Genomic DNA, 23,836 nt, shown 5'->3' on the forward strand with positions numbered 1-23,836 from the left:
ATGGCTTGTCGTGGCCGTCGATACAGACGCGCAAAGAAGGCCTCCAAGGCCAAAAAGATGCCAGCCAGAGCTGAAGAGAAGCCACTCGTACTCTCCGGTCTGCCCCCGGAGATACAGCTATGCATCCTCAAGCAGCTGGACTACCGCGATATCCAACAACTTCGATGTACAAGCAGGTACTTTAAGTATCTCCCGTCGAAGCGAGACATGTCCTATGCCCGAGAAGAGTACTCTGCACGGCTGTTCGCGGCTGAGATGGAGGAGTGCGAGTCAGAGAAAGCCTGTAGTGATGTGAGTCCCTGGGACGACAGAGCGTCGACCTTCCGATGCTATACCTGTTTCCAGCGCCGGGCCGGATGGAGGTTCGCCGACACGCAAACATCAGGAAAGCGTAAAAAGGGCGCAGTAGACGGCAGGCTGAGATACTGCTGCGAATGCGCGATGAGGACCAGGAAGTGGAGGCTGGGGACTGTCCACCGCACGGGAGGCCAGTTGAGGATATACTGTCGACTGTGCCATAGACTCGGACTCCTGCCTTGCAAAAGAGGTTGCAAGTCCGGGCTCTGTCTCCGGTGTCAGGGGCTCGTCGACTTCGCCGAGTATGACATTGACCGTCCTTCTCACCGGTCTCAGAACGGTGACGACTCAGATCCTAAAGAGGAGAGCAAAAGGGCCAGGGACAAGAGAGCCCATCGAAGCATCGACTGGAATCATTTGAGGCCATTCGTTGCCCGCATGGTAAAGAAGAAGCCAAAGGAGGGCTCTGCCATGGCGGAAGATATGGTCTTTATAGATCAATATCTTCGAGTCGAGCCGATACGCGGGCCCGTCGTAGAAACTGCCTGCCATCAAAGTGCTTTCCCTTGGTAGTCCACGCATACCACCAGATCCTTCTCCTCCTGTCTCCTTTTGAATCATGTTCAAGGCGCATATAACGGATAGATACCCATAGAACGAATAGAATGATATGAACAGTCATCCTAATTCTCATGCCAGTAGCATCAGGTGAAGGGTATCTTGATATCGCACTGGACCATCACGGCTCTAACCAAGAGCGGAAGAACCAACTGAAGCGATGCGCCATTTATACCAAGGACTCCTTTGTCTTGTCTTCGTCTTACTCCTCCTAGACTCTCTAGACTCTCTAGACTCTCTCTCTTGACTCTCTCTCTCTCTCTCTAGACTTCTTCTCTCGTCAAGGGAGTATGGTCGAGATGAAGACTGGGTACGGTATCGTAAAAACGCGTATGTAAGGTTCCTAAATCTCCCGGCCAAGGTACAACCGCAGATTAGACTACGGCCTGGCATGGATCCCACCCCATCCCGAACCGATGCTGGGATCTCGCGACTGTGAAGAGAGGCCAGAGGAGCGAACCTGGGGTTTCCATGCCGATATCGCCGTGCATGAACAGCGGTGAAGCTCCCTCGGCCACATACCGTGATATCCAGCACACCACCAGACATATTCCCGGAGCATCCCCTCGTACCCCAGCCAGATGAGACCAGCCCCGAGTTGTATATATATATAGCTAACGGACGAGACAGCAGGTGAACAGAAACAGAAACAGAAACAGAGAGAGAGCCCTTTGGCCACCTCGCCACGTTGGCAAGGTACAGGCAAGTTACAGAGAAGTTCGCCGTCGACGGTCAGGCCTCGCTGCTGGGTTTCTTACTTGCAGTCCATACCTGTCGAGGCATACATCATATTCTACGCTGTTAAGTTTTGTATCTGTGCTACGGACGGACTCTTCCCCCTGCCTGCTACGGCCGTCGTCAAACCAACCTCCCAACTCCGTCTTCAGCTGCGCCAACTCGCAACCGTGTCAGGGCCAAGAGCAACGTCGAGGGCCACTGGCATCCTGACAAGTAACGGGCCGCGGTGGTTGGGATTGAAACCTGTCCGTCCGGCTCTCGTGACTGGCACTGTTGATGAACTGAGGAGGACGAGGATGAAGGGCCAGCGCAGTTCTGAGACGCCGTTCCGCTCAACTTTATATATCCTACTCGCATCAGGGCCCATCCTTGGCCAGATCGCCGTTCTTCTGGAAGCCTAGAGTTATTATGCTCTAGTTGAGCAGAATGTATGGATACCTGGCACTGCCCTACATGCTGCGTGTGCAGGTGTTTCATCCAGGTACATGCATATATGCAGTGTCTATATCTGTGTGCTGTGCTTGGAAGTGCTTGGAAGTGCTTGATGGTGTGCTCTCGATCCCTGCCCCGAACCGCAGCCTTCTCGAGATCCGAGCCTGCCCTCCTCCGAGCACTAAGCACGGAGCAATAGCTAGGTCGTCGAGCTGCCTTATCTCCTTATTTCTCTTGTTTCCTCCATCCTGGTCGCCCTAGTCGCCTCAGTCGTCGTCCTGGTCTCTAGTCGGCTTGCACCGAGTCCATCGGAATGATTAGGAGGAAAGTTGCTGACTAAGCGTATGTTACCGGTCATGTACTGTCACGTCTTGTAACGTAACCCACCGTTACGTCTGTTTCTTTTACAGCGAGAGACAACATATAGATAATATAATATAGAGTAAATAGATATAATAAAGATAGAGAAGAGTAATAGAAAGAGTAATAGAGAGACTGGTCTATAGACGTGGCAGAAGGTTCACATCGCGTACCCAGTTTTCGGCCCACCGACGGCAGAAGGCAAAAAAGAAGCAGACGCAGAGACGAACTCGCTGCGGGCGACGCCGAGGAAAGGATTCGACCGTCCCCCCCGTCGTATACAGTTATATCTTCTGCATCGCATCTCCCGAGCAGAGACACGACACCCTCGACTCCCACCTCGACCGACAAGAAAGACGACACCGAGAGCCAGGTCCAGGTCCTGGCGTGCGCGAGTCTTTCGTATCTTCCTACGAGCCGAAATCACATGTTGTGGGCGACTTCGACTGGCTTCCCACCATCGATCGAACAGACGCACGAAACGAACAGACAGACAGAGAGAACGACAAGACACCCCATCTCAGGCAGAAGACCGCTGCGGACAATTCAACTTGGGTCGTAGGCTGGCGCTCTGCAATCTCACCGGCCCGGTCTTGCTCTTTTCCCCCAGAACGCCGTCGTCCGTCACCTGTGGGCGGTCTGGTCAACCCTGCCGGGACCCTTCCTCCATCTATCCCCAGGGATACCACTCGCTATCGGCATCGTCGACAGGTTACCCCCCTGATAGCAGCCCAATCGTTCGGCCGTCGACGTGGGGAGCAGTGATCGCAGCCGTCGAAAGCTGTCTGGCGATATCACACTTGGAACGAGAGGCCCGTTTGGTCCATTCCACGGCAAGCTGGATCGGACGTCACCGGACAGCGTCGCTCGCGGGGGGTTGCTCCGCGAGTCGGTATTCTCGGACTGGAGGGATGGCACTGCGTTGGAAAATACCGAGGACTTGCAGAAGAACGACCCGCTAGCGACGCAGATATGGAAACTATACAGCCGGACGAAGACCCAGCTGCCGAACCAGGAGCGGATGGAGAACTTGACCTGGCGTATGATGGCCGTCAGCTTGCGAAAGGAAAAGGAGAGAGAACAGGCGCAGGCACGGTATGTATTCATAACTGCTTCGTCAATTTATTGCATTTTATTTTCTTGTCTGGTGTTAATGAAGTCTATAGGCTGGAACAAGCACAGAATGAGGAGGCTCTACGCTCGCACGATGCCGGCTCTGCTGAGCCCATGAACATCGATGCTTTCATGGCTTCGTCTTCTTCCATCAGCTCGCCTACTGGATTCTCGCCGTCGATGAGTGACGGTCCGTCGTCGCACCATGCTGTCGCCTCGGCAATTCCTATCAGGAGTGCAAAGGACGAGCACCAATCACCCATGGGCATAGTCATGCCTGCTTCACTGCCCCATCATCCCCATGTAGGAACTCAGACTAATGAGTTCGGCTACGTCCAACGTCGAGTCAGAAAGACGAGCGTGGATGAACGGATTGTGAGTGTAAACTGCTATTCTTTCAAATATTACATCTGCTTACCTCCATGACTAGGCTCGAAAGCGACCTGCTGAATCGTCACCACAGGTCCCGCCTGTCCATGGGCTGATTATCTCTCATGATCCAGACCCAGATGCGGGTATGACGGACTTTACTCTTGACCATCACCACCATCACAGCCACAGCCATAACCTTGGTCACGGTCCCGGTCACGGCCATAGTCATAGTCATAGTCATACTTTTGGGATGAGCCAGCCACCTCATTCGGCACCGTTGAATCTGGATACCTTCCCGGTAGACGACTCTAGCGCCCTGGAACATCCATCGTTTAGTTCTGGTGGTTTCCAGCTGTCCCCCACGGAACTGTCGCATATGCAGAGTGGAGCGTTCTCCAATCTATATTCACACACCCCACTAGGCTCGTCGCTCAACTCCACTGATTTCTACTCCTCGACAGCCTCAGGATACCATTCCGCAGTGTCAACGCCACACCCAGGCTTTGAAAAGGACCAGTCTGCATACCAACACCCTGTCGGCCCATTCCACTCGCACTCACTCTCCAACCTTTCTGCTCCCGCAACGACCCGGTACATGTATCATGCTGCCAATGACCATCCGTTCAACATGGCCGGGAGCAGCGGTGCGTCTTCCGCCGTCAACCCATCCGGATTCAACCTGCAGCAGCATTTTGTTACCCCTTCGTCCGGCCCGTCCCATACCGACCCATCTGCTAGGCCATCAACTAGCTTATCCACTAGGGGAAACATGTTCAGCTTTGGCGGAGACTCAGACAACGAAGATGATGGCAACAATACCTTCCTTGACCGCAATATGGATCTCTCTGCGGACTTTAATATGCTTGACGACCCTTCGATGAACTTTGGCTCGAGTATGCAGTGGGATGGAAGCTATTCCGGCTCCATGAGCTCCATGCCGTCCGCCCATAGCCAACCATCCAAGCAGCAGGCCATGGGTGGGACCGACTTAGACGATAGAAACAGCGATTGGGCCCAGCTTGGAAGCCTTAACCGAACCCACGGGTCAGCCGCATCGGTTAGCGAACTGCGTAACCGTGATCCAGACCCGAGACGACAAAAGATCCCTCGGACAATATCTACGCCAAACGCTACCCAGCTCCTCCGGCAAGGAACAGACAACAACGGGTTCAAATCTCCGCATTCTCCCAGCTCTGGGCCCAATAGCAATGCTCCATCTCGGCCTGCAAGTCCTGGTGGCTCAAAGAACGCTGAGCCGGCTGGTGCAACAACGTCATGCTCAAACTGTTTCACGCAAACTACTCCCCTTTGGCGCCGTAATGCTGAAGGCCAATTTCTATGCAACGCCTGCGGCTTGTTCCTCAAACTTCACGGCGTCGTACGCCCTCTCGCCCTCAAGACGGACGTCATCAAGAAACGCAATCGTGGTGGAGGAAGCAATGTAACAGTTGGTGCGGGAGCAAGGGCAGGCAAGAAAACTGCACGCAAAAACTCAACCAACCAGTCTGCCGTGCCAACCCCTATCCCAGCCAGAGCCCAACCAACCACCCCAGTGTCAAGTACGCCTACCAGCATAAGCACCACCCCTACGTCATCGTCAACGTCGACGTCCATGCCCTCACGGACCGCCGTACCCATCGCAGCTGCTCCACCAAGGCCAAACCCTCCTACCACTCCATCCGGCACCAATACTACAGCCGCACGTACCCCATCCCGGCTTATCCCAGGACGACCTCGCTGTCTCGATAAGAGTTCCGTCTCGGGAATGTACGCAAACGTCAGAAACCCTCCAGAACCTGACATAATGCGGGACTCCCTATCGAATAGACAAAAAGTCACGCAGGCGCCGCAGCAACCGCGTCAGCCTCCAGCAGCTTTCAACCCAGCTCACCATAGTTTGGCTGCAGGTGCATCAAGAACCAGCAGCCAGGAATGGGAGTGGCTGACTATGAGCTTGTAAGTAAATAGCAGACCTTTCCCACGAACACGTAAACCGGTTCTTTGGCAGGAGAAACCGAATCGCCTCCTCGTCAAGTTACCCTAGCGACGGCTCTTTAAATTTGCCGTGATTTCCTGGGCATCCTCTCTATCTTTCCCATATTTCGACGCGGGTTTTGTCTATGCACCATTTGCAGGTTCTCGCGACGGGATATAGGAAAACCCACGATGCGACGTTTGACATTTATAAATCATTGTTATTTTTTTCGGCTCTTACCAGGGATCTAAATGGCTCTTACATTCTTAAGCTGCCTTATAGGTACCCTTGATATATTTCTTGCTTTCTTGGTTCGTGTTCGTTTTACGTTTTCCCCCCGTTATCCCATGATCGATCAAAAGTCAATCATAGTATTCCTTGTTGAACAAGAAATACATTCCGGTGGCTCGTTATCATTATCATTAACTACTAATACACCCCTCCCCCTCGCTTTACGACATCCATTATTCCTTATGACGTCGTTTTCTTATCGCTACCTTACTTTACTTCCAGTGCTCCTCCACGGCCACTTTATAGAACGCTATGATTTCTCCCCCCCTCGTGATTTTCTCCTTTCCTCCTTTGCTATCTCGTGTTATCTTGTCTCTGATTGATTGATACAACCGCGTCTGTTCTGAATGCCCAACCAACCACCATTTTCCTAATAATCTGTTCTCTACATCCTACCCTTCCCCCCTTGCGACTTTTAGTCCTGTTTCGCGTCTTGTTTCTTTTGCCTTTTTATGGTTGGGCATTTGGTCAGAAGTGCGCATTGCTGTTTGGTTTATTTGCTCCTTTTTATGCTATGTCGTTTGGTTGATAGGATAGGATAGAACCTCGCTCCACTCCTACCCACCCAAAATCTACGAATTAGTTCATATGATCTTTTACTCCTTCATACGCTATCAATGTATAGGCAGCTAATATCGCCTTTAAGTAGAGCTGGCTAAAAATTGCAGCCGTCGCGCGTGTGAAACTTATATGCATTAGTAGGGAACGGGGAATTAGGAAGTATCTTGTAATCTGCAGAGGCCACCTCTGACAGTGACTATCTTCCTCAGGCGAGGCGTCCTTGGGCCCGGCAGTTCCCTTGGAAATAACATCATTCACCAAGATATAGGAAATCACCGTCTCTAGGTAATGGTTACAATGGTAAAGGTGAAGGATTTTGCCATCTGATTGAACAAATACCTGGGTTATTCCGACAAGAGCTGCTTTAAGTCTATATACAAACTGCCATTCAGTCGCTAAGCCTAAGTCCGTTAATATCACACATCCCAGCCGGTCAAGTCAGGCAATACCTGTTCAGTGAAACAGTATGGAGAAAAGAAGAAAGCAACACAGTCCCCCTAACCATACCATGGCGTCAAACGCAAGTCAAGGGGCATTGGCGCCGCTGGCAAGGATCGCTCAACTTGAAGAGCGAAATGTGCATTTGAACAAAGAGATCGCAGACCTCCAAACTGTACTGTTGAGAGAGGTATGGGGTGCCAATATTTGATGGTGTAGCTTCCATTTTATACATCAGCTAACTAAGTCTCGTTTCCTCAGATGTCAAGACAGGGGGTGGCCATCCCCTTGACTCCCATAGAATGTGATGAACCAAGTGGAACACTTCAGGATCTGAAGCGTAGAATCAAATATTACCACAGGAAGGATGTGGTATGGCGCCTTCGGATACTTGAAAAGCGAGCGCTTCTAAAACATCAAGGGGAGGAGCCTGATTCAGACCAAGAAATGCAGGATGATGAAGATGAAGATGATGACCAAGACGATGAAGATGACGAAGATGAAGCCCAGGATGAAGACGGTAACCAAGACGATGAAGATGAAGACGAAGATGAAGCCCAGGATGAAGATAGCGAGATATCTTCCGAAGACGAAGCAACTATCGATCAAGTTAGACATGAGCTCACGCACGGGGGCGACATTGTCGACGATATAGAAGCAATTCGATATGCTGAGGCCAGGGGCCTGGAAGCCGTATCGGAGTTCAAGGACAACTTCGCCAAAGCCTACAACATCTCGTTCGACGCAGCCGTGGAGGCTGTGAGGTCAAGCCCGATCGAGCTCCTGACAACCTTTAACGCTCTAGCATCAGTTCGTGTGTATCCCCGTTGGCAGGAAGACGACGCCAGGACATACAGGGCTGCTATCGAACATATGGCGACTCATATTATCGAAGCTGCCATGCTCGTCGAGGAGAAATACCGCGCAGGACTTTTTGGGAGGGACGGAATCCTAGGAAAGCAGTATGATTGTATGCAGCAGTTGTACTTGCAGAGAATCCTCGGTATTCGGGAATGATGGCCGACAAGCGGTGGCGCAGGAGATCTATCCATCTTCCATGAAGACAGCCAGAGTATCGACACAATGACATCAACCTAGTTTGGAATAGTTAAGTGACCTGCATTTTAGTAGATAATTTTAGGAGTTCTATAACCACTTTTATATTCCCGGATTTACACCTCGATAAGATGGATGTCATGTCTCTATGAAAGTTATGAAATTTCAACCAACAATAATATAGTATAGTTATATTGTACCTGGAAATAATTTCATAACATTACCGGTTAACATATTCTTGCTCTATAAGGCTATTTATTCGTTACACAATATTAACATATTCTTAACGAGATAGTAATATTATTTCACCTTCGAAGTTAGGATATTTAAATAGACTATGTATAAAGGAGCCGCGGTACAGGAATAATATACCTGCTAACACGGTATTTTTACTGGAGCTGGTTTTGCCCATTCGCTCCGTAATTTAAGCAGGAGTGACACTTACCTTTGTTCCATTTAGGGAACATAGGGTCAAGGTCAACGATTCCTCCCATGGTCCTGCATCACGACTCTCCAAGACTTGGAATTCCTGGGCCATACGGACGGTGACGTAGGCAGCTTCGGTCAACGCATATTGCTGGCCCAGGCAGATGCGTGGCCCGCCGTTAAAGGGCAGATACCCCCAGCGAGGCTGAAGCCGTCCATCCTCCCAGCGCTCCGGACGGAATACTTCTGCGTCGGCCCCGTAGAGGTCCGTCCGCCGATGCATTGCATATACATTGTAGCTGAATAGGGTGCCCTTGGGAACGAAAACTGGTGACAGGCCATCCTTGCCTCCTCCCATTGGGAGAACGGTATCCCGCATCGCCAGGCGATCGTTCACCGGTACAACGGGATGCAGACGCAATGCTAACAAGGCTAATCAGCTACGACTGAAGATCAAAACGGTGGAAGAGTGGGAAATTCCCTCATACATTCATTCATACAGAACTTAACATATTTGAGGTTTCGGAGCTCAGTATAGGTGGGCAAACGACCCTCTAAACTAGCCACTTCCGCGCGTAGTTTAGCCCATATCGCCGGATGTTTGGCCAGCATAAAGAACATATTGCTCAGAAGGCTGGCAGTGGTATCGCGTCCGGCAATTAGAACGTTCATGAGCTCATCCAAGATACGGCGCTTGTCAGATGTGCGAGATGCCAGTTCATGCGAGAAGATATATTTCTGGCGCTTCGTCTGGGGGTTTGTTTTCTCTTCCCCTTCCTGGTCAGGCTGAACGGCGTGGATCGCTTTCTCTACAAACTGTTCTGCAAATTCTCGGCAGATGCGGTTGGATTCGTCCGCTTTCCGGTCCCGATAAAAGACGCCTAGGGGTCCTAGCATCCCCTTCGTCGTAATGGCATTCAGGGCATAGTTAAAGGCGACGGTGAAACCAAACTCCGACTGAGACTTCTGCAAACTGCCAACTGACTCTCCGAACAGGAACTCGGTGGCAGAGTCGGTGGTATATCGAAAGAAGAGACTCTGTAGGTCTACGACCGTCTTTCCGTCACGCGGAATCAGCGCGAAGAGGTCCGAGATCAAGTTTTCAAACATTGTCAAGTCTGCCACCTGGTCACGGGCAAAGTTGGGCCGGATTAGGGCACGCGATTTGGCCCAGTGGTCACCATCGGTGTCGAATATTCCCTTCCCTAGGAGCGGTTTAAATACTTCAAAGCGGTGGGCAATACCATAGTCTGTAAAGTTAACGGCTAAGGCCGTCTTGATATTCTCAGGTTCCACGCTGACAATCACGGGTGTCAGGAACATTTTTGAAGTATACGTGTTCCCGTAGAGGCGAAAGCGTTCACAACTCTTTTCAAGGGTCTTGTGCTCACGGGCAGCACGGATACCTCGACGGATGGTATCAAGCCCTAGAAAAGGGTCCTTGTTGGCGGACCTTGCGACTGGCTGGCAACCGTGGCGCCGTGCAAACCGATTGTGAATGAAGAGACGCCATATTCTTAAGGAGATGAATGCGATAGTCGCCAGGCCGGCAGCCAGCATGGCCACCCGCTCTAGCTGGAAGTTCGAATACATCTCCATGTCTTATTTATGCATCTTATCTCTCGAAAATGAAATAGAAGGTGGGTGAACATTTTCAGAACAAGTGGATGTTGGGGACTTATTTGAGAGGTTGATGAATATTGCTGCCTGCTGAAATGACGTAGACTGCCCGTACAGGGATTCCCTCCACGACTTTATCACTTTCGTCAATGAGTACGTGAGCACTAACTTCTGGGTATATTTGGACTCTTTAACTTAGTCCCGGGCTCCAACGATATCCTTCACTCAGTGTTGGTGCTCATAGTTCGTTGAGTGATGCCCCTGGTATGGCATATTTGCTTCCCAGTGGCCATGTTCTTGGAGATGAGCCCAGCCGACCCCTGCTTCTCTAATATAGACCTCTTAGCCGCGTTGGAAGAGGCAATTAGGGTATGACATCGCTGTCAGGCATCTTGGGTATCGGGGAAAGCGTCCTGTTCTTTATCAAATCACCCCCTAGTTGATAAAACCTTGAATTGCTAAAGCTATTATGAGTATACGATTATCAGCAAGAGTGATGCCAAGGGCACGCATTCGAAACGGGGATATAAGCTGGCTCCTGTCTGAATCTACCCTGATTTCGTGATGGTATCTTGATTGTGAGCACTCCGATATGGCGAGTTGGGAAGGCTTGGAGACTGGCTTTCGAATATTCTCTCGAGAAACAAGTAGACCGCAGACCCGTTAATGACACCTCCAGCGGCAACGTAACTACACCATCACGCGCTGGCTCTTTGATACGGAGTACACCTGTTGTGTGTTGTATCTCATGGGGGTCAACGCCACTGGTGTGGTATGTACTCCGTATGGGGAAAAAGGGGGTGTTCAATCTCAAGGCCTATATTATATGGTTATTAAGAAGCCAATCGGAAAAAACCCCATCTATCCGTTTCTTTGGAACCATAGATATGAACACGGAGTATAGTTGATGCAATGTTTAATATTCCATACTCGTCAGCATATATTTGATAAGCTAACGAGAAAGTTGCCTCTTTGGGCGGATCCGACCACTTCTTATTCCAACCACCATCTTCATTCGCAGAAACATACGGAGACACGAGAAACAAGACCTCAGGGATAACAGATACTTTTCGCAGCAGGCTGAAACATTGGAGCTCTGGTTATTCTCCATGACATGGCCCACTCTGCGTCTATCTGTCCATCGCCACGGACTATGGGTCTGCAGCTACTAGAGGGAGGGTCTAATGAAGCGACAGGTAAGATTGTCGGGAACGACGGTTTACACCCATCTTTAATACTCTTTAACATTGAAGCAATTGCGGTTCTGGATAACTGAGAACTGACGGGAACGGAAGATAGTTTCTTTTTAGTCCCTCCCCAGTACCCCGTACAACGCGCGTTGCACTTACGACTGTCTGACAACCTCAAGCCTTATGTTATATTTCCCGGTGCTGACTGTGCAAGTTACGCAGCACTGAGTGCTTCATGAGCTGAGGCCCGGTTTGGCACAGCTGGTGTCCGACTTGCCTCGTGGGAGTGGCGATGGCAGCAAGGGTCGGTTGACCCAAGGACCAGAGTCAACAACAGCCCGCACCGTTAGCTCAGCCCTAAGGCCGCTCTGGGTGAAGGTCGATGTCGGGAAAGGCACCCTGATCTCGGGTGGATGTCTGGGTCTGTCCTCCGTAAGTATCTCTGGAGTACATTCGGAGTCCGGAGTATATGTATCTGATTTATTGTTCAGGGGTCATCCAGGCCGTAGGGATGGGTATCCATCCCCGATGTTATTTTTATCACGAGAAAGCGCCGGGATCTATATCTGTGTACGGAGTAAGGGTCGGGTCCCAATGAGCGAGCGTCGCCAGTTACCAGCGTCAGCCAGCGAAGCATGGCCATGCAAGGGTTTAAAAAAATTACCTCCAGCCTACATTTTGGGGGCGTTATTAGTCCCCAACTTCGGGAGCCTGCCCCTGCCGCCCTTCCGTCATATTGAAGCTTGAAGCTTGAAGCTCGCTTGTTCCGTGGGGTTACTGCGTATCGGCCAAATCGAAAAAGGCGAGAGGGGATGAACGGGCACCCGAAAGATAGAAGTTATACTCCGTCCTCCGTCTGCCTGCAGCTTATTTTATCTGATGGTGGCCACAAACCGGTTTCTAGCCAGACTAGGAATGATAACGGACTCGCTGTCGTTATTTGTCGGCGATTACTAACCGGTGAAACCATCTAGATGGAAGCCCGAGAGAGGTCACTTGCGGTGAAGCTCCTTGAAGGGGGTGTGGTTCTAGCCTCAGCTCCTTAATATGTCTGTTACATGGGGTCATGCAAAAATAGCGTGGGAGGAAGTGAGCTGCAGCGTTGCTTGCTTTGCTCATCAATTCGTTTCCTCGCAACAGCAACCAGGAAGACAGCTTAATGCTGAAACCGTTAAGTATGCATCTGGGCGCATTAGCTTTTCCTTTCTTTTCCTCTCTTTGCTTCTTGCTCCTCCTCTGAGCCCGTGACATTCACGATACTTCCTACGCCGTACTAGCCTTCGTGACTGTCAACGTTTCTTTTTTGTACCGGTTGAAGGCCTCGCTGATTTTTACTAGATTGATTTAACCTTCGCGGTCCATCTTGCTTTGACGATTTATGATGTGAGAGGTGACACCCAACCACTATTGGGGCCAAGTCTTGCCAACCCAGCGAGGCCAGTGTGCTGATCGAGCCCGTCTGAAGGCGAATGGTCTGCCTCCTAGCGTCGACCGCAGCAGCATTCTACCCTACCACCCTTGACCACGCATCCCTGAACCCTGCCGCATTAGCTCTCGCCATCTCTTACGCTCTGCCCCGCCCGCCCGCCTACGCTTCCTGCGTTGGATGCGCTGCGTGAGTCGATCCACCAACATCGTCGAAGGACGAGAACAAGGGCGGTCACACAGACATCTACTAGTGGAAAAGGCGCATCCACACCCTGCGCCAGTGACAGACGGATGGGTGCGATCCGTCCCATTCTCACTGCATAAGCACCAGCCTCTTGCCCACCTCCAGTGGGACCCGCGGAAGAGGCCTCTGCCAGCCCAGTCAGACCTCCATCATCCCATGCTGTTGCCAAAAAATCTCCTTTTGGCCCACGCTCATCGGCTCCGACCAATCCCCACGGCCAGAGGCACACACCGTGATTGGAACTGAATAAACGAGATAGGAATCGAACCCAAGGTCCTAGGCTGAAAAGAGACTGGGCTGTCGCGTGTTAAATGCTTTTTCTATGCCTGGCCGTCAGAGTCAACCTGGCCAGCTCTTTTCGCCCTAGGATCGGTCGGGAGAGGCAAAGGTTCTCTGCTGCGTGTCTCTTGGTAGTCCGTACATATACATCAAGAGCAGTCCCGCTGCCGATGACCGCGTTGTACGGGGTAAAAAAAAAGGGGCCTCGTTCTGGACTGTTGTTGCACCCCCAACTTCTGAGCTGATCACCTTCGTCAGAGTTCCTAATATATCCGCTATTAGTTTCTCCCTCCTGCGGTACGAGCAAGTCGATCGATAAAAAAAAGAGATCGACACATTTATTCAAAGCTCTTTCGTCTCTTCCGGATCTTTGACTGGTTGCTGCGTACATCCCCTAAAATAACGACTATTACCTATCACCCTTGTCACCTTTTATTTCTTCTTGTGATAAGAGTTTTTTTGTGACTTATCCCTTCCTCAACCAAATTGCTTATTATTCTTATTTACTGCCCTCCGCCCCATTTATACAATCTGGACCCGGATTTATTTTCGACTAGCATCTGTTTTTTTCCCTCCTCCAGCTTATTTATTTTACAGTTCCCCCTGGCCCAGCGTCCCATTTTATGGGAGCTGATTGTAACGCGCCTTCACCTCCTTTGTTTACTCTCGATAGGCCAGGACGATACCCAATCCCTACCCTTTTTGCCACCCACGCATCAGGGGCCTGTCCCACCAGACACGTCGCAAACTCCTGAATAGCGGGAAAAACAAAAGGGACTGACCTAACAAGAGGACCATTTTGAAGACCTGACAAACATCGCGCAGAAAGCTTTGCGTCGCTGTCCTCTGTTTGATTTGCTAGGTGACGACCACAGTGCGCCCAGCGGAGCGTCTACGCTACCAACTGATCGTCGTTCCACAAGCTCCACCCTCCCGTTTCTTTATCAACTTTTTGGATCCGAAGCCATTCTAGGTATACATCTTGAGTCCAAATCCCCCTACTGCCACCGTCGATCCTATGCAAGCAAATTGCTCGATTGTGTTCGTCATTGACTTTGACTCTAGATTATTAAATACCCCCATCTTTGCGCTGGATTTTCCTCTGGCAACTCAGAATCTAGCAACGTGGACTGGCTGGCTGTGAACAGAGCATCCTGCCTACTCTGATCTCAATTTCTCTACTAGGCCGCGTGGTGCTACTAGGAGCTTTCTTAAGCTTCGGTTTTGTTTGGATTCCAAAAAAAAAGTTTGTGCTGTCACAAGTGCCTCACACCAACAGCCAATCCGGGGAATTATTTTTTTTGCATTTTGCATTCCATTTTCCTGGGCCACAATCCCCCAGCTCTGCATATTCAACCACATAGTGGATTATCTCTAACTGCTTTCGGCTGGTGGATTAGAGATAATGTTTGAATAGCTTACTTTTTAGCTCAACACCGAAGATAATTACTCGGAGAAGCAGCCTCACCGGTCTTTGGCAGCGTTATTAAGGATCTAGGTGATCCAGAAAACCGTTTCTATATTTCTCACTTGGAAGCTTCTTGCACTCGGATGTTGATTTGCCCTTCGGCGTGGCGCAGGAACATCTTTCACAACTCCACAAAGATCCCATACACGGCCTACAGCTCGATCTGTGCATCCTTTGTTCATCACGATTAACAGCCTGGTTGTCTGATAGTTCATCATTGACCATCATACCATAATAACAAGCCCTGACCATCGCCTTTGAAGAAGTCGGCGACCAAGAGACAGCTCGGTGGTCTATCAAGGTCATAGCATCGAGGATTCCTTGCAATCGTGGCTGCTCTTGCTATATCCCCGCCCGGAATGGGGGCGGTGTTCCATGCGCATCAACAGTTTAATCCTCAACCAAACGATACGATACTTCCAAGCTTTGAGCGTACAAATCCACAACCACTACAACCTCAGCCAACCAATCCATCAAAATACTATAGCTCTAGCGTGCCATCGTCACCTCCTCGGAATCAAAAGAGGTCTGCCGGACTGGCGTCTAAACCACAGATAGACAGGCCGAACTCCTTCTCGTTAAATCTGGCTCCTAGCACTTCCGGTGCCTCTGGGCAGAGCAACCCTGCATATTGGCCTGTTCCGTCGTTCCCATTTAACGCTGGTATGGCTTCAGATATATCTGCACACAGAGATGACTCTAGATCTATTACTGACATGTCTGAGCAGGCCGTAACATCCCTCCATCAACTGGTCCAGACGGTTTGTCGCAGTATAATCAAATATCGCCTTATTCCTCTTCTTCAGGAGCTACTCAATCACCAGTCTCGCAGCTACCGCCACACTCGCAATCGCAAGACTCACAACAGCAGACACAACACTCTTCCAACCAGGTCGATCAACATCAACATCAGCAACAACAACACCAACAGCAATCCCAACAACACTCCTCACAAACAATGGCGCAGACATTAATGGACCCCCAGACCAATTCTGGCCATATCTCGCCACAAACATCTCAACAACAATCACCTCTTGATCCATATGGGCACCGATTCCGTTACCCCGGGCCCCAGCAATCTCCAATTTCTCAACACCCATCCAGCTTTCAGCCTTATCCCGGGGCTTCGATGTCAATGAACCAGACTCCCGTCAGCGATGGCTCTCAAAGACTTGCCGGTGTACCCGTTCAAGTCCCCGTCGAAGGCCAACAGCCCCTCCCTCAATACAGCCGTCCATACCCGTCATACTCTCTCCCTGCCATGAACGGCCCAGTAATGAGCAATGTCCATCATCCATCCAATCAGATGGCTCTAATAGGCTCTATGCAACCAAACCTCCTCCCAGGGTTCAACAGCGGACATGCTGCCAGCTTACAACAAATGTACGCACACCATCCACCATCACATCACATGCACGGCCTTGGCCCGCCTGGCCCACAAAACGATAGACCATTCCGATGCGACACTTGCGCGCAAAGCTTTAACCGGAACCATGACCTGAAACGACATAAGCGCATACACCTGGCAGTTAAGCCATTCCCTTGCAACCACTGTGACAAGAGCTTTTCAAGAAAAGATGCCCTCAAGGTATGTAATAAGACAAATTTTACGCTCGTCCCCGGACTCATGAACTTAGTGCTAATATGTACATAAATACAGAGGCATATTCTTGTCAAAGGTTGCGGTAAGGACCCTCACTCCGAGGGTGAAAACTCCAGAATCATAAAGTCTGAGACTGGCCAGTTTTCGGCATCACTCTCTGCAAAGGACGACGATGCCAGCAGCGCCACACCACCCTCTGCAACTGGATCGCGTAAGGGTAGTAATGGTGGAATATAAATCTCTCGTTTAATCACATTTTCTGCGGTCATTTCATTTGTTCCCTGCAATATAAGCTAAGAGGTGGCTTAGTTTTTGATTTCATTTACATGGGCGGCTGCTTTCTACCTTCATTACTGCTCCGTACTTGTATGACCAAACCTCTACGACCTATATCTTTTAATCACCGTTTCCTAGGTCTCCCATCCCTTGGACTTTTCGTTTTATACTCTTTTCATTTTGATCCCTTGAATGCGTGGTGACATTTCACATAAGCGGCGAGATACATAAAACGTTTTTATTCTTGACATTCTCTTTTGCGGCCGCATTTATTTACAGACATAGTTTGCATACTTTTGAATACTCAGAATTGCTGCCAATTCCTTTGGAAACACTTGTTACATGATTGCGTTCGCCTGTTCGGTGTTTCTACTTACTCCTATAGGCGCCCGTTGTTATCTGGGACTCGGCTGGAATCCTTATTTTCCTTATCACTAGTAAATAAATTATTTACCCGAGATTTATTTAACTTTACTTCCTCCTTTGCTGCCAGTGACTAGTCTTTAGAGTTATACATTATTTAGGAGTTTGATGAAGATGGTGGGTGGATAAAAGGGGGAGGTTTTGCACACGGGAAACCCGAGACTATGGGGCAAATATATGTGGATAAAACGTTAGTTAGTTAAAGCATAAGTAACCGAGCCGGCGGGTTCATAGCTGGAACTGCTCGAGCGTCCCAAATCCATGTAGCCCACACTCTCCCATCACACATCCGGTTGAATTGCCAATCCACCGTGTGCACAATGGCCCGGCCGAGGCGATTGTTAGGCCATTATTAACGGTTATATTAACCAATGGCAGCTTTTCCCCAATCGGCTGAAACACCACACGAAATCCGATCGGTAAATCGTCCGCGATTGGGCGGCGAACGGGGCTTCGGATGGGTTGAACGGTTGCCCCGGTGCATGCGGAGTAGAGTATTTTCCCACCCCGAGACAAGTAGGCACTAACGTGTTCAGTTTGTTGAGGAGTAAGAACATAGAACCAGACGACCGAGTAAAGGCCGATGCGGCTGCGCCCCCAGTACCACGTTTTGGTAGTTGTCGTGAACGGCACATCACTCCAGTTCTAGGTATCGGTAAGTATGTAGTTATTGAACTCGTGGCGTTGGATGATCGGTCGTCGTGGCGGACGCCTGTTGCGCTCTTACCTTGTCATGATATGCAGAACCGTGAAACCGGAGCCTTGCTCCTGCAATTTCCATATCAACTGATGCATTGCCATCGGGTATGGCGTTGGCCCACCCAACGTGCGGACAGACTTGCATATCCACATTTGGAGCTGCGGTACCGCATGGATAATGTGGTGGCGCTATCTAGAATTGGCTGAAGTTAATTATCAAGAAAGATATACGGGGTATATCGGGCTGGACTGGGAGTGGTATACTGATTTGATATCAAACGTGCCCCTGATTCCATGTTTCTTGTCATTGAGGGACACACGGTACCGTGAAAGATCTGCAGAGCCTTGCCACCCCATCCGTATAGGATGATATATACCTGCGTATCCAGTTTTGCTGGTTTCGATGACCGCTTTCTGCGCAGGTACGATATGCGTGGATACGGTTCCGTTGGGAAAGGACGCCCATATATAAACCGGTAGGGTTCCTATATTAGGCAACAGGAATGGAAATGCCACAGAAGAGCTGGTGAAAAAGACGACGGTGATGGATGAATTCTGGTCCTCTGACACAGCGTCAAAGTACCACCAGTCATAGACGGTTAAATTGACAGAGCTAAGCTTAGGACTATCGAAATCCGCCGCTCCTGATATGAATTGAACCTCGCTCGGGGAGAGAGAAGAAGTAGAATCAAGTACGTTGATCGATCCCGGTCTGGCTCCGCGATATGACACTGAATCGGCGGCCACAGCCAGACCAAGGCAAGAGGTAGAAAGCAGATAAAACAATGCAAAGGAGCTCATTGTGTTAAAAATTTAAACAGTATGATAGAGAAGCAAGAAAGGAACAGAGTCAGAGAGAGACTCGCTTTCAAATTTGGGGGGATCAAGATCTAGCATGACTAGCCCTCCTCTGGATTGTCATCTCACCACAGCGAGGACAAGGGTGCTAACGTCGTCTCCAATGTCGAAATAGGGTATAGTAGCAGGTGGTACCATGCGTTTGGTTCCTGTAACCGTCCATCTTCTCTACCACGGGCACTCAGTACATGATGTTGGATGGCTAATCTGCCGGGCAGATATAACAAACGGTTCCCGTTCAACGCCGCCAACTCGATAGCCGAACCACGCGAGTTATGCGGCGTATCGGCAGCCTCGAAAGGGAAATAAAAATAGATAGATAAAAAATAAAAAATGGCCGCTAGGAGAATTTTTCACCGCGTCTTTGTACATGTGCATAAGCGCATGCATGCAGGTATCTTCCCTGTCCCTTGGTATTCGTGTATGAGATGCCGGTCCGTCCAATGTGGACGTCCATTCACTTTCTTATTCTGGGTGTCATAGAAATGCCACAAATCCCTGTCATCGTGGATGGCTGAATGTTGTGCACCGTAGGATCCGCAGATACGCCCTCAGCCAGCCATCGGCTATCTCCTGCTGGAGATTGAGCTTGTAACACGTCGTCTATCATGCTCCAAAAAGCATTTATGACATCGAACTTCAACTTTTTGCGTCCATTGACCAACTCGGATTTACCTCGGCCCGTGTTGTTTATCCAGTCTTCATGTTTATCCGAAGAGTTTATCCGAGAAGTTTGCACTGTTTGCAAAGTGTTACATAATACTTACATAACTCATCTCTGATTGGCCCAACCAGGCCTGGCCCACCGAAAAAGAAAATTCGAATTCTCGCTTAGCGTTAGCGCGGTTTGGGCAGGTATATAAACTCGTCCTCCTCTCGACCCTTTTCTAAAAACCAGTCGACTTTACTTCAAAGAATGTGAGTACACATTTGAGCTCCAGGGCCTCTCTGCCTTTTCATGATGAAATGATCACTAACAATTCTTCTCCCAACAGCATTTCTATAGTAAACGACCCTACTCTGTAGTTTTTACGAAAGCGACACGAGTCCCAACCTTGCTGATGACCCCTATGTCCTCGATGCCCTAAAGTGAAGCCTTTTTACTCTCGCTTACATTTCGGCAGGCTTGATGATGCATGATTACGCTTCGGCGTTTGATTGTATCTCATCCTGTTGATCTAGAGAGTGGTGATGATCTTGACCTTGTCGTGGCGTCTGACTTCGGTCGGCCTGGCAAGGTGGGTGTCGAGGAGGTCTGAAAGGTTCTCTTAACGTCTAGTTATTGGAATGGGGTTCGTGGATGTTTAGTTTAGCTGCTTAGTAGTATCAATACAAGAAATTTCAATTGAATCATTTTGCTCTTTGTAGGCCATGAAAATTTAAACCACTCGCGTAATCAATAATGTGTGCAATGTTGCTCCCGTTGAGAATAGAAGCTATACGGCCTCGTCAAGCTAAGAGGCTGTAGGTCGAAGGACTGGTGGTTGAAAATTTACTTCCATCGTTGGATGGATATGTGGAAAAGATTGATATTGACTTATTTACCGCGTCCTCCACCACCACCACCGCCGCCGCCGCCGCCCCCTCGACCATATCCTCCTCGTCTCGGCCCTCTACCACCACGAGGCCCTTGAGGAGTCCCCCGAGAAGCGGGAGTAGGCGTAGGAGCAGAGCCTGACTGTGATGACCTCGACCCTTGCGGTGATTGTTGTCCACCACCGCCGCTTCCTCCACCGCGATTAGCATTACCACCTCTGTTCTGCGCTACAGCAGCCGACGTCCTCCTCTCAAGTACCACTACCTGACTCTGGGCAATAGGCACTGGACTTGCATCGATAGCTTTCCGTAGACTTGCAGGTTCCGCGAAATCAACGTACCCGAAGCCTTTCTTCTTATCAATTTCTACATGTATGACCTTGCCAAACTGCGAGAATCCTTTTTCAAGTAGATCCTCCGTTACGCCCTGGGATGGGTTGGCATGTTTTAGGAATGCTTGGGTTATGGCCGTTGACGACTGGGAGGACTGTTTTTGCTGCTGTTGCTGCTGCTGCTGATTCTTGGGGCCAGAAGACCCTGGTGTCTTTGTATTCGGGGATGGGCCGGTAGATGGAGGTGTTGCTGCCCTCCTGGCCGCCGCTGCGTTTCGGGCTGCTGCTGGCTCCGTGGGTGGAGTGCCTTTCAGCGGTTTGCCCGGTGTAGACTTTGGCGTTGAATCGGCGTTACCCTTAGTCTTGGGTGTAGATGCTGGCTTGTTATCTTCAGGCTTTGAGCTTGATGGTCGATCCTTCTTGGTATCTTCGGCGGCAGACGTATTGCTGTTAGGCCTAGAAGGGGATGATGACTGGCCGGCCTTCTCCCTTCTTCGTGAAGGAGCAGCAGTAAGGCCTAAGTCTCGTCGAAGGATCTTGGTGGCCGCACTGAGATTTCCTCTTTCCCTCCTCCGCTCGGGGGCCGGTGAGGTAGTCGGTGGATTTGATTGCCCAGAGTTGCCCTTATTCTCTGGTTTCGCGGGGCCGTTTGCAGCCTGCTTGTTCGTAGCCTTTACAACATCCTTTACAGCAGCATCCTTTGTTGCCTTGTCCTTCTTCTGTTTCTCTGATGTTGATTTTTCCGCACGGCTGAGAAGCTGCTTCTTCCCATGCGACTTATCAGCCTTGCTCTCTTTAACAGCGGCTGATCGTGATTGCTTCGACGGCTTCGACGACGTGGCTGCCTCCTTCGCCTTGTTCGCTTTCTTGTCTCTCAAGTATTGGATCAGCGGCGTGATAGCAGGTCGCTCTACCTTTTCTGCGCTTTCGGTCTCCTCATCAGATGGTTTGGTAACCGGGTTCGTCAGGCTCTCCAGGAAGGCAATGAACTCCGCATCCTGGTCAATGGTGCCTACCCGAGCATCGTTTCGAACCTTCCCACTAGGCACACGTGAAAAGGGGGCGTACTCCAGCGTCGGTGGTCCAAGTAGGGCGGAATCGTTGTAGCTATTTCGCGCATCTTGAAACGGCGTTTGGCGGATAACATCTGACAGTTCTGGGATAGTAACCGAAGAAGTAACTCGTAAATAAGCCCTCCCAGGACGAGATGGTTTCGACGGGCTATACCGATATTAAAAAACTCCCACGGTTAGCTATACCTTTCATATCGTAGGCATAGAATGGTAAACTGACTCAGTAGACACCTTCCCTTCTTTAAACAGAAACCAATCGATTTTCCCTCGTCCGACTTTCCAGTGATCTCCGAGAGCAGACTCAAACTCGCCCTGTGTCATACCCGGTGGCAGACGCCTGACATGAAGCTTTAGCCGAGGGACATTTGCTTTGCTGGAATGTCCCCTCGACGATGTGGTTGCTGGAGCGCCCTTCTGCGTCGCCGACGGGTTTATGGCCAGCACTCCCGGGGACGCCTTTGAGTGAGGTTTCTGCGACATGGTAGCAGGGAAAGCGATGTGAACGCCAGTCTATCAGAAGTAGGGATCCCAGCCTGTCCCCAAGTAATATCCGTGGATATCGTGAATATGGGCAGCGAAGACTGATGTCGTCTGGAAGCCCCGATCACATGACCTTATCCAGATCCCTTTCTACTTCGTCTTTCTTCTTCCTATTCTAATTTCTAACAGGCATGAAGTATGAGGTCTATCATAGGGCAGCTTCGGATGTCCATATCAATATGGATCTAGACTATGAGATGCTAGACGGAGCACACACCAGAATGTGGACTTGGATATGCAGTTCCGATCTAGATGTCATTTTTATACCAACCACAAAGCCGGTTACAATGGATATTATACCACCTGTTCCCGTCTATTATGCTGTGAATGCCATATAGACAAGCGAGAACGACCTTCCAGCCGGCTTCCCTTGAGATTGAGACTTGATGGAGCTAGTTTGAGTATGTTTTATACATATTCTCGAGATACATGCTCAATTTGCCTCTTCTGGGACCTCGATGGCTCGCCCACGGTTCAACCTTCGCCTATGACGCGCTGGTTATAAAGAGAGAAATTTCTGCTTCCGTATATCTTGACCCAAAAGATATTTCATTTCTTTCATCTTCCCAACCACCTATTCTCCAGCCTCTACAGTCGTCAACGACCTTAATCGACAGACATCTCAAGTCATCTACCTAGGTATCAACAGAACTTACCAACCCTTGACTAAAAGAAAGACACGATGGCTATGATCACTCACGCGCCCATGCCAGCCTCTACTGGTACTATGCACCATGACATGGACATGAACAAGGACATGGGCGGAGGGTGCAAGATCTCGGTAAGACCATCCCGTAACCCCAAACCGCTAGCTTCCCCCTGCTCATATAAACTAGATGTTATGGAACTGGAACGTCATGGACACATGTGAGCTATCACTCTCCTCTGTCTATCTAATCTCCCCAAGGAGGTACGGAGTACAGCGTGATTAAAGTTATGGACAGGCTTCATATCATCTACATGGCAGATCACGTCTAAAGGCATGTTCGCCGGCTCCTGCATCGGCGTCATCCTGCTCGTCATGTCGCTCGAGTTCCTGCGTCGTCTGGGGCATGAATTCGACAACCACATCGCTGGCCGGCCGTCTTTGATCAGCACTTTCGTCTCTCACCCTGCCCCGGTGGGATCAAGGGATGCCGAGAGCGAAGACACCGAAGACCCCCTACCCAAACCAGTTACTCCCGCCTCAGCACCGAGCGGATGTGTACATGGACAAGGACAGAGACGATACTCCCCAACACTCTTGCAGCATACAGTTCGTTCCTTGCTGCATATGATGCAGTTTGGCGTGGCGTATTTCGTGATGCTGCTGGCCATGTATTACAATGGGTATTTCATCATCTGTATCTTGATCGGGGCGTTCTTGGGTAGCTTTGCCTTCTCATGGAAGAGTCAGGAGAGAAGGTGAGATTGAAGCCTCCCCCCCACCCACCGTGTCTTTTCTTTATCAGCTGTAGCTAACGGGGTGTTATCTGGAGGGATGCCTGTGCTGTGACTGTGTGCTGTGGTTGAGATAGCTCTTGACCTGCCATCACCCTTGATCCATGCCGATGTTTATCGACCCACTGTTCATGATGCCACGGGACAAAA

At 50.1% G+C, this 23,836-nt stretch overlaps 5 protein-coding genes across 5 annotated transcripts; 3 read left to right on the forward strand and 2 right to left on the reverse strand.

The window, feature by feature from the left end:
* GIQ15_00298 (GATA transcriptional activator AreA) lies at positions 1–5,679 on the forward strand (the record flags this gene model as incomplete). The annotated part of the gene is made up of 9 exons (XM_033547715.1): positions 1–291; positions 580–783; positions 1,149–1,245; positions 1,294–1,414; positions 2,601–3,003; positions 3,173–3,540; positions 3,612–3,933; positions 3,989–5,381; positions 5,435–5,679. The coding sequence occupies 9 exons, from the start codon at positions 1–3 to the stop codon at positions 5,677–5,679; spliced, it is 3,444 nt and encodes a 1,147-aa protein (XP_033408666.1).
* A 1,586-nt stretch (positions 5,680–7,265) lies between these two features.
* On the forward strand, positions 7,266–8,212 carry GIQ15_00299 (uncharacterized protein; the record flags this gene model as incomplete). Its single annotated transcript, XM_033547716.1, has 3 exons — positions 7,266–7,385; positions 7,457–7,535; positions 7,806–8,212. 3 exons carry the CDS (start codon positions 7,266–7,268, stop codon positions 8,210–8,212), a joined length of 606 nt encoding a protein of 201 aa, XP_033408667.1.
* A 463-nt stretch (positions 8,213–8,675) lies between these two features.
* GIQ15_00300 (n-alkane-inducible cytochrome P450) lies at positions 8,676–10,276 on the reverse strand (the record flags this gene model as incomplete). The annotated part of the gene is made up of 2 exons (XM_033547717.1): positions 8,676–9,100; positions 9,178–10,276. The coding sequence occupies 2 exons, from the start codon at positions 10,274–10,276 to the stop codon at positions 8,676–8,678; spliced, it is 1,524 nt and encodes a 507-aa protein (XP_033408668.1).
* Positions 10,277–19,943: 9,667 nt separating this feature from the next.
* Positions 19,944–22,186, reverse strand: GIQ15_00301 (nonsense-mediated mRNA decay protein Upf3; the record flags this gene model as incomplete). The annotated part of the gene is made up of 4 exons (XM_033547718.1): positions 19,944–20,030; positions 20,311–20,443; positions 20,643–21,854; positions 21,927–22,186. The coding sequence occupies 4 exons, from the start codon at positions 22,184–22,186 to the stop codon at positions 19,944–19,946; spliced, it is 1,692 nt and encodes a 563-aa protein (XP_033408669.1).
* A 742-nt stretch (positions 22,187–22,928) lies between these two features.
* Positions 22,929–23,654, forward strand: GIQ15_00302 (high affinity copper transporter; the record flags this gene model as incomplete). Its single annotated transcript, XM_033547719.1, has 3 exons — positions 22,929–23,027; positions 23,083–23,113; positions 23,191–23,654. The coding sequence occupies 3 exons, from the start codon at positions 22,929–22,931 to the stop codon at positions 23,652–23,654; spliced, it is 594 nt and encodes a 197-aa protein (XP_033408670.1).
* Between the last annotated feature and the right edge of the window lie 182 nt (positions 23,655–23,836).

The sequence above is a fragment of the Arthroderma uncinatum genome, assembly GCF_011692745.1.
Source record: "Arthroderma uncinatum strain CBS 119779 chromosome Unknown scaffold1, whole genome shotgun sequence".
Lineage (NCBI taxonomy): Eukaryota > Fungi > Ascomycota > Eurotiomycetes > Onygenales > Arthrodermataceae > Arthroderma > Arthroderma uncinatum.